Consider the following 15,512-nt stretch of genomic DNA (forward strand, 5'->3'; position numbering starts at 1 on the left):
CCCGGGCCACCTCACCTAACTCCCCCCCCAGGGGAGGAGCAGCGACTCAACTCCGAGTCCCTGCTGGGGGGGCGAGATCCTCACCCTATCTCTAAGGGAGAGCCCGGACACTCTGCGGAGAAAGCTCAATTCAGCTGCTTGGATCCATGACCTTGTTCTTTTGGTCACGACCCACAGCTAGTAACCATGGGTGAGGGTAAGAATGTAGATCAACCGGTAAATTGAGAGCTCCGCCTTTTGGCTCAGCTCCTTCTTCACCAGGACAGGTCGGTGCAGAGTCCCCATCATGCTGACACCACACAGATCCACCCGTCGATCTCCTGTTCCATCCTCCCCTCACGCATGAACAAGACCCCGAGACACCTGACCCTGTCCACTTGGAGCAGGACCTCCTAAAAAAAAATATATATTCAAACACCTGGATTGCTGTCGGACTTTTATTGAAAAAAAAAAAAAAAATGCAAATTTCAACAGATTATATAAGGAATGTGCTTAGTTTTATTTCATAATGAAGCAGGTATGAGAACCACACATCATCTCCAGCAGAGGGTCCCCATTGCATTTACGTCAAATACCATCAACTGCAGGCAAAGCCGTCAAACCCTATCCAGGAAATATTTACAGAATTATGCACAGGAACACACACAAAAATAAATAGTGAAGACATAACAAATATCTACATAACTTAAGAGTATACGTAACATGTTAATGGTGGTTTCTTTGAATCTCTCAATAAAATGCCGAGCAGTTTGCTGCTAAAAGGTTTCAGATTAATCTGCAGATTGTTAGGGAAGCCAACATAGAAATGTAGAAAAGTGCAAAATCTGCTGATAAAAAGTCGACTTTTCTTGACCAGCTATTACATGCTGTAAAAACAGAAGTCCTGTTTTTACAATTGACTGGAGGATTTCAGTTCAATGGGTTTTCTTTTTCTTTTCCAAAAGCAAACAATTTATTTGTGGCAGACTCTTGTTCTCAGAAATGTTACAATACAAAGTGGTTAGAAGGACACTTAAGACACACATCTTCAAGAAATATCAAAATCACAAAACATAAGAAATATAAACAGTCATTTTACAAACTATTTTTTAAACAAACAAAAAAAAAAAAAACTCCACAAGCCATGTTCATAACAAAGACTTGGATGAGTTCTGAGTGCAAAATCTTTTTTATTCCCCAAAAAACTTTATTTGCTTCAGTCGTAGACCTCCGTTAGTGCAACCCATGCAGGAAAGAGTCACTCTCTATTCTGCCAGAAATGTAGTAAAACCACTCCGGTCCTAACTCCCTTAGTACTTGACCAACTATTGTGGTCACCGGGGGACCAATGACTCATCCCATCAGAGACCCCCCATGTAATCTCAAGGTTTATCATGGTAAATTTAAACATCCTCTCGGCTTCTTCCAGAAGAAATCTCTCGGATGAGGGGTGACACATCTTCATGTGAAAAAAATCAAGTCCCGTTGCCACAACAAAAAGATTTTGAAAGGAATTCACCATGACCTGGATTGGCGAGAACCTCCACAGACATTAAATTTAAGCAATTTATCCAAGGTTTTTCTTTACCTTCGCTTTCTGTTAATGTAGCATTGAAATGAATTTTCTATAAGAGTTTACTGACATTTTTTGACATAAGTGAATGTAGTATCTCCAGGCTCAGATTTTAAAAGGCGTATTAAAGACATTTTTCACTGTATGTTGCTCCATTGAAATGAATATTTCATTATGTGGCACAACGTAGCTCCAGAACGTATTAAGTCTTTTTTTTCTTTTTTGGGTGGAGGATCTTGAAACTAAAGCCTTCTACCAGTTCCCCTTTAGATATGAAAATATGATTCCCTTACTCAAGATGGAAATGATTCATGGGTAGTGTTCCATCATACACGAAAGCTGTGACCTTCACAGCCTTCATTAAGTGATCTGCCATTTCTCTGAAAACAATGCATCTGAATTCAAAACACCCATGGGGTAAGTGGACCACAGTCACACAAGGTGTGACTTTCCACTTTCCTCCACACTCAGGCCTCCCCATCCAAGACTGTTTGCTCGAGACAGTTGCGGGTGTTAGCATTGGATATAGAGGTTTCAAGTTTCCATTCTGAGCTCTTTTCCTGACTGAGCTAGGTGGTCCATAGTCGTCCTCTCATACCTCCAGTCATCTACTGAGGCAGGAGTAACAGCAACGGCTCTTAAATTGGGGCAGTGGGCACAGCTCCAGCTGTCGGACCTTCTCACAGTACCTTGTGCTGTCTTGACACTCCGCCACTGGGATACACAAAGGATGCGGTTTACTCACATATTCACTGACTGTCAAAGCACTATGTTTTAGAATAACAGTTATTCATTCATAAACCCCGTGTACGCTCGGTTGTTCTACATGGTTCGTTCACATTGTTCACATGGCCGGTGTCTGCGTTGTGTCCAGAGGCTCCTGCAGCTCGCTAGACTTGTTAAGACACTTTCTGTAAGTTCTGTCACTTTTGCTGTGCTGTGTTTCAGAATCATATGATGTATGGAATACATCTGTTTGTGGTTCATTCTACACTAAAGTTTTAAATCAACAAAGCATTCGCATGACCTCTTTCCAGTATTCATCAACATAAGTGAGTTAGAATGTAAGCAAATAAGCAGATTTAACATCTGGATAAAAAATGAACTGTTTCTAATTTGCCATCAGTGGTCTTACCTCTGCCACAGGACAAAATATTGCATCGACGCCAGCTCGGAGGACGAGGCTTCCACATACAGTGATGTTCACGCATGGCCTTTCCTGTGTGACGATGCGCGCAGGTGACCTGGCGTGACTGGAAGCCATGTCGTCCACATGTAGCGGTGCACTGTGTCCAAGGCCCGATGCGCCAGTAAAGGGCGCAGGCCTCTGTGGAGCAATTCTTCAAGGAGCTGGGTCTTGAAATTCAAACAAACAAATATGTCATGGGGCTCTGACCCTCAGCCTTTTTACTGGAACATAAAGTGCATTGATGACATGAACTCATGTTGTCTTTTCAAAATGTACCTTTGGAGTCCATTGCACATCTTGTAGGAGACTTTAGTGCCGTTTGTATCCTGACAGTAAACATGGCGGTGCTGAGTAGCCAAACCAGGACCCACACACTGACCGTGACACTGAAACATACCATCAACATGGTAAGAATGTTTTCTTTAAAAATGTAATCAACTTTTAGCTTCTCAATTGTTGCCCCTCTAAAAATGGATTGAATTCAAATTAAACCCTGAAAAGATTGTTTTTACTGCTCAGGAAAATGGTCACAAGTGTTATTACTCCAGAAACTTCTCTCAGACTGTTCAAGTTACAAGTTAAAAATAAAACCATTTTTTTTAACCTATTTAATTTTTCAAATATTGTATATGCGGTATTAGTGTGTATGACACATGGTTTGGAACCTCAGTGTTATGAATCTTGAAGAGCCTGCTCCCCTCAGTTTCTGCAATGCCATCTAGACCACAAATTTTATCGAGAGAAATTTTATCTGTTTTCATTGTTACATTTTTAAAAGATGTGGTCTTCAAATATTGATACATATTTGCTTCTTTTTCTTTGAATAAATTGACAAGAAACAACAAGAGACAAAGTTATAACAAGAGAATGAATTTCACCACATTTTTTTCATAATTTTTTGCAGAATTTCAGTATTCATGTTCTAATTTGGGGTGGGGGGGCGACTATGTTTCTAGGCTGGCCTGGGAAAACCTCAGGATCCCCTCGGAAGAATTGGACCAAGTGGCCAGGGAGAGGGAAATCTGTGCCTCTCTGCTTCGGCTGCTGCCCCTGCGACCCAATCATGAGTAAGTGGTAGAAGGTGGATGGATGGATAGACGCTCTTTTATTTTGTGGAAATATTGTGGTGAGATTGCCGATGTGTATGTGTTTTCTGATTTTTAAAATATGTTTTGGTTTCATGTCATGATCATATTTTTTATTCATGGTATGTAAATATCTGACCTCTTATGCAGAATGACTGTGAGGTTGGTTGTTAGTTACTACTTGCAGTACGGCATAGTACAATGTTCCAAATGCAACATGTGTATGGATAATTACTTTTAAGCTAATTAAGTGTTTGTGCTTTCAAGCACTAGCATGGCTGTATATGTTGACTTCCTGTTCTCTGAATGAGTGGACTCACCAGCCCCCAGTGGGTTGCAGCCCATCTGGCACAAGGCTGAAGGTTACACAGCCTGGTATCGGAAGGTCTCCGTCCTGCTCCAAGGCAGTGTTGATTCTCTACCTCTCTTGACCTTCCTTCAGGACCCTTCATGCAGCGGACACTCCTGACCTGCGACCCACCCCCACAGTTGGCTGAGCATGGGGCCCAAGAATCCACACGCCACCTAAAGTCACCCAAGAGAAATTATTCCGTAAACAAGCAAGAGGAATTTCTTATAAATTCCTTTTTTTAAATGTGTCTGCATTTGACTTTTGTTTCTTTTTTTTTTAATGTTTTTTAAGAACACATGTTTTCAAACAGCCTGTGTAATTTCAGATTAACTGCAAAAACATATAGTATCAGGATCCTACCTGTAGGGGCAGGCTTGTCCATAGCAGGGCTCAGATGACTGGCTGCTGTTACGCCTGCCGGGGCAAACGTTCTCCCCCACATTGTTACCTTGGCCACAATTTCTTCCTTTGCCTCCAGGAGATAAAGTAAACCTCATATGAATAAACAGTTTATAATCCCACCAGGACGGAATTGTTTTCAAACTTAAAACAAAGATCTGTGTAAAGAGGTCTTATTACATCTTTAGGCATGGATTAACACACATTGATCCCACAAACACTTAAAGGGAAATATTTTGTTTTTGTTTTTGCCAAATATAAAGTTTTGTTCTGAGCAGTCAACAGTCCATAGCAATGACGAATGTGGAAAAGAGGGGAAGAAACACTTCCCAGCAGGTTGAAGCTGGGGAAGAAAAGTGTCAGGGGTAATGCGTGATAAAAAAGTATCAGCTAGAGTTAAAAGAAAGGTGTACAAGACAGTGGTGAGACCAGCAATGTGGTATGGTTACAGACAGCAACATCAAGGTGAAGACAGGAAGCAGAGCTGGAGGCAGTACAGATGAAGATGTTGCATCCTCATCACTTTGGGAGTGATGAGGATGGACAGGATTAGGAATGAGTCCATCGGAGGGACAGCACATTAGATGTTTTGGAGATAAAATCAGAGAAGCCAGACTGAGATGGTTTGGTCATGCACAGAGGAGGGATCGTGAATATATTTATAGATGGATGCTGATAGGAATGTCGGGCGGGTGGTCTAGGTCTTGAGGAAGACTAAAGAGAAAATTTACAGATGTAGTGAAAGGGGACATGAAGTTAGTTGGTGTGAGAGAAGATGATACATAGAATAGGGTTAGATAGAGGAAGTTAATTTGCTGTGGCAAACCCCGAATGGAGTAGCTGAAAGAAAAAGCAGAAGATGAAGAAGAGTTCTGAACGGTGTCAAGTAGCGTTAAAAATATAATTTTAAATGTTTGAATCTGTGACTGACTGTCTTCACACACTTGGTACCCCACTCCCCACTATCTAGAGCACTGGGGTCCAGCCCAGCCTTCTCCAAGCAACAAAACACATACTGTACTGTACATACTGCCAAACTAAAGAAGCCTCTCGGATGAGAGGTGAAACGACAACAACGGAAGAAATTCAAGTCCAGTTGCCACGGAAAAGATTTCAATGAGAATTTGCCATGACCTGGGAGACTGAGAACCTCCATATATACATACTGTAGTTGTAGAGGTTGCTCTCATCATGTAATGATCGCTTCAATTCTAAATTACAGTTAATATCCTTGCAATACTTTGATACAAAGATATGTTCGAGGGTTTTCAGAGTTGGAAATTAGTATGCCTTAACCTGTCTATAGAATAAAGCAATGGTACTTCAGCAGCAGGTTGTCAGTGATATTGTCAAGGGAGGCCTGTTTCCCCTGCTTTGTATCTTTGGAAGTGGCAGGAGATCTGTACTGTTGAAACCAGCCAGCGCTTTCAGAGAACTTGGAAGTGAATTATATTTTTATATTTGATTTCCTGCAAAATCATTCAGTAAACTTGGACACCCCCCCCCCCCCCCCCCAAAAAAAAAACCTGTTCTCAAAATACTTAAATAGGAGTCTAGCCATTACACATTGCTTTTAAATCTGTTTGGATTTTACACATACATATACATATACACACACACACACATATATATATATATGCACTTTGGCAATTTTCCACCACTTTAAAGCATCCTTATTCTTTCCGTTTAGATTAGGAAAATGGGGGCGCACCCACCTAATTTCCTTTGAAACATTGCCTGGAACCTCTAATTGTTGTCATATGGAAAGGAAAAGTGCCAGAGCATCAGGAAATCCACAGCAGCGGTACTTTGATGAGAATCTTTCGATTGATCATGGTTAGAGGAGAGGAAGGACGGCACAGCTCGGAGGTGATCTGTGCAGTAGCACGCTCCAGACATTCCCCATCACTGACTCAGACAGACAAGCCACTGGATGTGAATGCTCTCTTACATCCGTATCTGTGGTTATGCTTCACTGTGCATGTGTGTTTCTAAGATAAAAAGAATGCTTCCCAGAAATTCTAACTTTGAACCGCAAAAGAACAGCACAAATTAAGGCAAAATGGACTCCTTCAATAGTCACTGCAATTCTTTTGGTGTCTACTTGATCAAATATGTTGTTAAGCCTATGATATAACACGCAACCCAACCTTATATGACATTTTAAGTTAAAGACAGTCCAGAACATCTCTAGGCATCATTGTTCACACAAAATTGAGGTACCTGCTGAAGAGGATAGATTTCATGTTTCCTTCCATAAAAATTAATCTAATGGTTGAACGCAAACACCCAAAAAAAATTGAGTATTGTATACCTCACCTGTAATTTGCAGCCATGATGATAGCGATGTGGAGCCGTGACGGTTCCCGGCAGTGCAGGTATACAGACCCTCATCCAACTTATTTGGAAAGTGGATCTGTAATGAGCCAGTAGGCAACAGGTCTACTCTGCCAACACATAGACAAAATAGCCGCTAAAGCTCTGACAATTCCTTGACAACACTGCTGTTCCGTTTTTTTCCAGTCCCAACACATGGTAGTTCTTACCTGCTGTTGTAGAGCAACTCTTTACCATTTCTTGTCCATGTTACCGACGGCTCAGGGTACCCCAGAGACTCACACCTAATTTCCAAAGTAGCGATTGGCTTTTGGAGTAGAACTGGCCCTCCAATGTTAACTATAATTTCAGAAGACTGCGTTGTTCCAACCTTCCTGGGTCGCTGGATTATCAGGGGGCTTCTTGGCCTACTAGTATGGGTGACGAAATTCGGTTTTAAAATGGGTCCCTGAGTGGAGGGTTGCACATTTTCAGGGTGGTGAAGAGTGGACTCGTTGGTTTCATCATGCGCAATAGTGAGCTCACTGAGTAACTGAGCAATGAGTTGCTCCCGTTGATGCCCCTGTAGGCTTTCAGAGAGATTGTGCATGATCTCATCCAGCCTGTGGGTATCAATAGCTGAGATGGAAACTTCTGCGCTTGCTCTCTCATCTTCTGAAGTTGACTTGTTCTTTTCACCCGCATTTTGTTTATCAACAGTGTCTTCTTGGACAGAGCCCTTCAGTTCTAGTAAACGCTCCACGATGTCATCGTACTTGTTTATGGAGAAGGTTAACTCTTGTAATCTCTCACTTGTTTGACCGACATATGATTGCCCAACCTTTCTTTGTCCACCTGTGAGAAGCATTGTCTCACCGACTTCTGGCATCAGCAGCTTCTGCTTGCTGCCAATGGTTTTGAGGATGAAATGTTCCTGTGTTTGGTCTGCAACACAGGTGTATATCCCAGCATCAGATGCACGGACCTGCTGAATCTTCACGTGACTTAGGGATGTTATGTAGAGGTGTGGGAGGCTGATTAGGGGCTTTCCTTCCTTTAACCATCGGATATGGCCCTTGCGGATGTGGCGCGTAGGGCAGCGAAGAACCACAGTTGTCCAAGGGAGGAGGTAGGCATAGCCACCCACTACCAAATTAACCTTTTTGCTCTTCCTCCATTGAATATAAACCTTTCGCTGTGCTAATATGGTTGGACTGGATTTCATGGAGTCTGTGAAAAAAACAGGAAAGGTGATCAGTTAGTTCGTAAATACTTCCTAGTTCTTCCCAGAATCATACTGAAGCTGAGACAAAAAAACATCTGTCAGCTTTGTTTTTTTTTGTGTTGCTGGGCACGATATGGCACACACTTAGCACCACTGGTCAAAAAAAGGACAAACAGACCGTCTCTTACTTTGGCAGAGCTTGAGAGAGCATGGCCGGATGCTGATCGGCTGGACCATCAGGGAACAATTTTCAGGATCTACCGTCCGAAATTGCCCATCCTCCCCTTGTTTCTTGCAGACCGCATGCAATCTCTGCATGCCATTTCCGCAGGTCACTGAACACTAAAAGGCAAGGTTAAAAGATAAAAAAAGTTGTACATTTCCATCCTATATTGTCATTTATGATAAATAAGCAAAGAGAAAGCCTACCTGAGACCAGTCAGTGGTGGTCCATTGAGGGGGGCAGTCCTGATGGCTACATGGCTGCTGGTTTACAGGGCTTTTGGAAGGACAAAAGGTCTCAGGAAGCTCCAAGATGCTGCCGTCTGCCAACCGTTGTTTACACAGGACGTGCCTCCTTTGAACTCCACCACCACAGCTGCGGGAGCACTGTTGCAAAAAACATGGGGACACATCCTCCTTTTAGCTTACCGGTGAGAACTAACATAAACCTCGGCAAACAAAACTTCACATTACCTGTCCCCAGTCACGTGTGTCCCACATTGGGGGGCAGTCGAAGCGGTTGCAGGCTTGGACAGGGCTGGGCTTTGGGATCTGGCAGTCTTCATTTCTCAAGATCTCCGTGCGGTTGCTGTCCCGGAATGGCTGGTGAGTACAAGCCACAGTCCGGGTCATCAGACCAACTCCGCAGGAGGCAGAGCAGGAACTCCACTCCCCTGTTTCCCACCTGCAAATACAGTGGGTTTTATAGGATTGGTAATTTTTTTAAAAAGGCATCTGAATTTTCCTCCCAAAGGCAAAACAAACTTTTAATAAGACTTTCCAAATACCTGCAAAAGAGTGGACTACAGTACTTAATGCATATTTCAGTCCACCATTTGCTGTGCAAACACTGAAATGCTGTAGGTTTCTTTCAATCATCTTCCTCAGGTCACTCTCTACGTAGAGAAAAATCTATGCTACGTCCTTACCTGTGTTTTTAAATGTAACAGAAGACACGTCAACTATCAACCTGTTAATATTTTATCTGCGAGTCAAATTATCCATTCAGGCAGAAGTTGTCAAAAAAATTTATGACATTTGTGCTGGATTTCCTCTAACCAAGAAATATTCCATCTTGTTTATGTATGTATTTATGCATCGGATCTACACAGGAGAGCAGTCAGGGGTTTAGTAAGTCATTCAGTTCAGCACTTGATGTTTTTTCTTAATCCCCAGAGAAGACACTGTTTCAGTCTGGTGAATGTGTAAATTCATGAAAGTGCATTTTCATTAAAATGAATTTGAGTGAAAGCGAAAAGCGTGCTTCACGAGGCAAGATCCTGGTAAATTTACATTAAATCTCCATCTGAATTTTGTGATACGTGAGAGGTCCCCTTGGACTGGACCAATATCAATTATGCTGTCCAACTCAATTCTATACTGAGTTTTTAATCCACTATCAAAGATATCTTGACGTTTTTACCCCAATCTTCAAACAGAAATGGTACATTTCAAACCAACCCTTAATTTATCCGTGAAGACATCTCAGCATTTACACTTGGCCAAGATGGCAGCGACACTTCGTTTTCACTTTCAAAAAGATTCGTGTTTACTCAGGGGACAAGGGACTGAAGAGAATTGGGACTGAAGCTTGTTTAAGCGCTGGATCGAAAACCACAAGCTGGATCCCGATGGCTGTTTCTCCTCATAGGGAACAGTATCCAAAGAGCGTAGCCGAATACTGGAGGCTGAAGAGGCCTCTGGGAGGGGAGTGTAAGGCCAATGGAAACAAGCCCAATACAGCGTTTGTTGTGCCTGAAAACAAGACTCAAGACCTGGAAAAACAGGCAAGGGCAGACTGCAAGCCTTGGGGTTTTCTGACAAGAGTGAGAGTTGTGAAGCACAGATACTGTGCATGGTGTTAACTTGAAATGTGCGGCCAACCGCAAAATCCACTCACTGTGGTACAGATCAGTAATATTAAACAACATGGTATTATGCTATTTAACTAACTTTTATTGGATACAGTATCTGTTTGCCTTTATAATTTTACATTCCCAGTTTCCAAGACTTTTCATCGACTGAATTGTAAAACTAATGCCCATTGAATGATAATGTTATGAATAAGGCAAAAAACGGACTTTCCCTCTCCAAGGTGTATGTCTTACTCAACCAATCCAGCAGCAGATTACAAGCATCTGTCCAGAGGTAATAAACAGATACGGTTTGTTACACAAACTTATGGACTTCATGATTATTTTAAGTCTCCATTGGCAAATGGAAATGAATTCCTCATATTGGAGCCAAAGCACCTTTCATACGTCAACAATGATCAGTAAGTGGAAAATGGACAAACAAGCCGGTATTGGTCATTTACACATGCAGCACACAATGAGATTTAGTGTTTTATTTCACCAGTTGGATATAATTGAAGTATTCATTTTTAGGTGTTCTCTCTTGTATGAATGATGTTTGGCAGATGTTTTTATTTCCCTCGAGTCATGTGAATTAACAAAGATACAAACTCATGCTTCATGTGAGTCCTCTTGGGAAAGTTGCCTACTGACCTGCTTTGTGAAATGTTTTCAAAATTAGCATTCAAAAGGCACTAAACATTATTCAAAGATCATGGTGACCAGGATCTTTGTTTGTAGTCCGTGTGACTTCTTCTGGTATACGTGAAATGAATTCCCTCAAGACATTATGAGGAAATCATGGGTGATTTCTGAGATTGCACCAACGTTTGCCTTTGAGCACTTAACTCTTGCAATTTCATTCTTGAGTCAAAGAAAGTTTTTTTTGTTTTTTTTAACCAAATATGAGGTGACTGAGTCATTTCTACAACCGATAGTCTCATGAATGGGGGGGTTACCAGCCAAGGGCGTCACATGCATGGAAGCGGCATTAAAAGGAAAAAAAAAATCATTGCATCATCAACATCATCACATCATCTCTATCATTCTTCCCTGAAAACTTTTGTTAAGCTCCACATGAGGGCACCCTTCACCTGATAAGCATGAAGGAGCCAGACTGCCTGTAAACGTCCATCTATTTGAAAAATATTGAAGGATCAGCAGATTGTGAACCCATTGTAACCAAAAACATACCTATGTAGTATGAAAAGACAAAATATTAAAAACACTATTTTAAGAGCAACTCTTCAGGATGGATAATTGTGACTCATGTACCCAATAACGGTCTCTTTTCGGTCTAGCAAACAACAGGTTTATCGTGGGATAATAAAAACCATGCTTAGCAAAGCGAACAAAAAAACTATGACCCAGGGTAATTATGGTTATTAGTTGCTCACAATCTGTAAGAAATGGCTCTTCTACAGTCAGTCTAGAAACTGAGCCTTGTGTGTGCATTTACAACTGACATTCAATCCACATTGTGTCTGATTCTGACCAGGTTGCACGCGCTCTGCCTCCAGCTTCATTTCCTGCAGTCGGTGATACGGCCATCAATCTCTGTCATTCTGCTAGGAATCTCTTGGACTCAAGTAGGTTGAATGGTGATTTCATTGGCCCAAGTGGTTTAACATGAGAGGATCAGTGTTGTGGAATTTGAGGGATCTCCTGTATGCTTGCAGTGATGAGTAGTTTTTAATTGATTCTGTTTGTATGATGTGTTTTCTCTCAGCTAAGTAGTTGCAGGTGTAGGTCTCAGGGATGCAATAATCTTTCTCAAAATCATACATCTATGTCTCCGGGCTTATTGGACATTTAGGACGGTTCAGTCTTGGCAAACAGACAGGATGCAAAGCCAGTTTAATGTCATGACTTTAACTCGTATTGTCTTCCTGTATGTGGCTAAACCAAAAACACATTTCCCCCCAGTTTTTTATGTACCCATCAATCATGTCTTTCTTTGTAGTCATGCACAAACCAACATCCAACGATTACAATGTTGGCTTGAGCTAGGGGTTTTTACCTGGGTGGGCAAGGCTGAGTTTTGCAGTCCTGTAGAAGTTGCGGGGGGCGACGGGAGCTCACACACTGGTTCTGGTCTGCTGCCTCTCTAGTCTGCTTGTTCAGACAGATTACTACAGCCTCCTGTACACCTGGGATGTGTCCAGCAGCCACAGGGGATGAAAACAAAACATGGATTCAGTTATACTGTTTTCAGCTCACTAAAGTTACTTTCACATCCTTTTAGTTGTATCTACGATTCCATGATCTACCTACAATGAAAAATCCACTGATCTGATATTTAGGCACCGAAATTAGAGCATATTTACTGTGTCTAAAATGAACATCCCATCAGAACATCTGCCTGCCGAAGCTTTGGCCTGAAGCATTGATCAACTTTAAGGGTGTGATGTCAGGTCATGTTAAAAGGAACGTAACATAAATCTATGCGCCTGCTTCTAATGATGGGGACAATAACAGTGAAGCAGGGACTTCAAACACCACATGGGTGTGATGGTCCACAGAAGCGCAGCCCTTAGGGTGTGTGTGCGTGTGTGACATCTGATACTGGCCTGTAATCATCCCTGAATGGGAGCTTGTTGGGTTTGGGTGAGCGCACACAGACTCTGAGGCCTACGCCCATGTGCAGAAATGAAGTTACTCATGCACACTTGTGTAGACATTAACGCACAGACACACAATGCAGGCATGCAGGCTGGGAGGTGGAGGTGGGGAGATTAAAGTGGGGCATGACTCAAGTTGGCAGAATGTTTGGGAAAACCGTCTCTGTTTGGCGAAGCGTTCATTGCTGCTGGGAATCATGGACGTATGACCTTTAGGGTTAAACTTGGTAACCCCTATATTGTCATGTCTGCATGGTGTCTGTTTTTTATTGGTATCACGACAACTGTGATGATGAAACCCCAAATCAATGGTTCAATATGAAGCGGTCACTGATTGATCTATCAATTTGCATGGATGGCTGTGTTCATTAATCGTCTCCGACACCATTCCTGTAAAATTCACTATTTCCTTCGAAGTGATAAAATGATCCTGTAAAATATCAATCAGTAACATCACTACGTGAAAACTGGGTGCTTGTCAGTTTGACTTGTGACACTGTGAATTCCCGTGTTATAAAATGGTTGGAGTTGATTCAACAAGACCGGAGTAACAATATGGAGCAATTATAGCGGAAAACAGACTGGTCTTTGAAGAAGGAGAATGCTGTTACTGTCATTCCTCCACCAAGCTGAAAACATTCTGCTCTATATCATGTCAGCTGACTGGGCCTACAACAGCTGCTCAGTGACAGTTAAGTACAGCTTCCATTAGCAACAATCTACATCACATGTAGGGTTAGGGACTTAGTATGGATAGTTGGTCTTTACGTGAGTCAATGCAACTCATGCTGTTGATCACTGCATCTAAAAATTCATGCAAGATTTTTTGTTCTAGATTGATGAGCAGGCTAATGAAAGCAACAATTAGTAATGTGAATGTAAATGTTTCATGGTGGGCACTTAAAGAATTTGATCACTCATTCTTAATGTCACACAAAAGGTAAAAATTTAGTTCTAGCCTGTGTCAGATCAGAAAGTCCACTGAGTCATCAAAGTCTGAAATGCATCCTTTTGTGAGGCAGCTTGTGGATAAAAGCAGTATCAACATTAAGATTTAGAAATATTTATTTTTTTCCTCAGTAAATGACTCACACTTGGGGAAATAGAAGGCAAATTTTTTCTTCGAAGAATACAAAAATTTATAATGTGAAATTATACTACTGATATTTATCACTTTTTATTATTTATTTATAATTTTATTTGTCTGTATTTAATTAGCTGGATTTATTAACATTTTTTTAGTAGTGATTACATCACTTACAATTTTACAGTTGATGTTTGGTTTCTAGATGTTTTGAAAGTAATTTCAATTTAAAAGGTGTACATATAGTTATTGAAACATAAGTCCACGCTTGCTATAACATATCTAATTCTATATTTGCTATGATAAATTCTTTCCTCATTATCAATAATTTATTGATACAAAAATAATAGAATAAATATGTTTCTAATTATAGTAAAATACTTCACTTGTTGCGTTTTCATTTGATCTTTTTTGATTTGATTAAAAAAGAAATTGTACTCGGCCAAAGGCATAGTAATGCGTGTGTGTTAGTGTAGCTTGCTCCTGTTTTCACCTTCCCTCCTACTCACCTTCATTCATGCTAACTCACTGTCCTTTACCTACTTGATGTCAACAACAACCATACCTACCTCCCCCGCAGCTCTCGGAGCACTCAGTGAAACCCTCGTACTCCCAGTCGTGCAGTTCTTCCCTTTGAGGCATTTCTTCTGCCGCCTCCTCCTGCTGGCCCTCTGGTCGTAGGCACGGAGTACGGTAGCAGGGTTGGCTCTCAGCAGGCTTGACGCCCTCGCACTCATCATCAGGAAGGTCGGCCACAGTCTGAGAAAAGGACAACAACACCTGGCACTTGACCGTACGGTGCTGGGTCCCGGCGCCACATGTCCTGCTGCAGGCTTGCCACGGTCCTGGAATGAAGCTAGAGATGTTGGAAAAAGCAGAGACAAGTTGACCGATGATTGCCACGGACACATAGATAAAAACATTATCAAGAGCACACGGGTAGCATTCTTCATATGGTGCCTATGAAAGCTTTGGTTTGATGAGGACTGTCTCAAGTCCAGCTGTGCTCACTGGAAAAAAAGAAGTCTGATAACAAGTTACAGGTTCTTATTAGAGTTAAGTCATTTACTCTTAAGTTCATAAGCTCACTAAGTACTTATGAAATCCAGTTCTTCTGTGGTTAATTGAACAGCTGGGAAGCATTAGGATCAGCCATTCTTGGATAAACTGCTTTCATGTGCATCATTCCTCAGATTAAAGAATGGTTTAGAGGAGGAAATACTTGTAGATCACTGGTGTTCATGAGTGCCTGAAGGCATGTCAAGGCTGACAGAGCCGTCATTCTTTCAACAGCCGTAGGGAAAGTGTGAAAGAAATATCAAGACTTGACAGCACTGGGCAGAAAAATTACCACATCCCTCTTGATTCTCTGATTAAGCTCACATCCTCAGTCTGAATCCAAAATTCTGGGGAATGTGCATAAAAACCATCAGCTAAAATTAAGAGCTTAGGTTTTTGATGGATCAGGGAAAGGAAATCTACATCACGCTGTGTCTTCCAGGCCTACTAATAATGACTCAGTGATGTTTGGATCACTAAGAACCTGTTTCAGATTGTCCTTGTGTTCATGAATGATTGCGGTATTATGTAAAATGCGGAATGAATAGAAAAAAA

At 41.6% G+C, this 15,512-nt stretch overlaps 1 protein-coding gene across 1 annotated transcript in view; it reads right to left on the bottom strand.

The window, feature by feature from the left end:
* Positions 1-423: 423 nt before the first annotated feature.
* Positions 424-15,512, bottom strand: part of LOC147223649 (ADAMTS-like protein 1) — a 105,297-nt gene continuing 90,208 nt past the window's right edge. The window contains exons 15-26 of the mRNA XM_086165867.1: positions 14,468-14,754; positions 12,214-12,343; positions 8,815-9,025; positions 8,548-8,727; positions 8,307-8,460; positions 7,124-8,123; positions 6,897-7,024; positions 4,539-4,650; positions 4,147-4,351; positions 3,018-3,127; positions 2,688-2,908; positions 424-2,266 (exon numbers count right to left, since the gene is read on the bottom strand). Coding sequence (XP_086021993.1) covers positions 2,157-2,266; positions 2,688-2,908; positions 3,018-3,127; positions 4,147-4,351; positions 4,539-4,650; positions 6,897-7,024; positions 7,124-8,123; positions 8,307-8,460; positions 8,548-8,727; positions 8,815-9,025; positions 12,214-12,343; positions 14,468-14,754 — 2,848 coding nt within the window. The 3' untranslated portion in view covers positions 424-2,156. The remainder of the gene's footprint in view (positions 2,267-2,687; positions 2,909-3,017; positions 3,128-4,146; positions 4,352-4,538; positions 4,651-6,896; positions 7,025-7,123; positions 8,124-8,306; positions 8,461-8,547; positions 8,728-8,814; positions 9,026-12,213; positions 12,344-14,467; positions 14,755-15,512) is intronic.

This window comes from Fistularia commersonii, chromosome 19 (genome assembly GCF_037954325.1).
Source record: "Fistularia commersonii isolate RoL2024-O1a breed Wild chromosome 19, RoL_Fcom_v1.0, whole genome shotgun sequence".
Classification (NCBI taxonomy): Eukaryota; Metazoa; Chordata; class Actinopteri; order Syngnathiformes; family Fistulariidae; genus Fistularia; species Fistularia commersonii.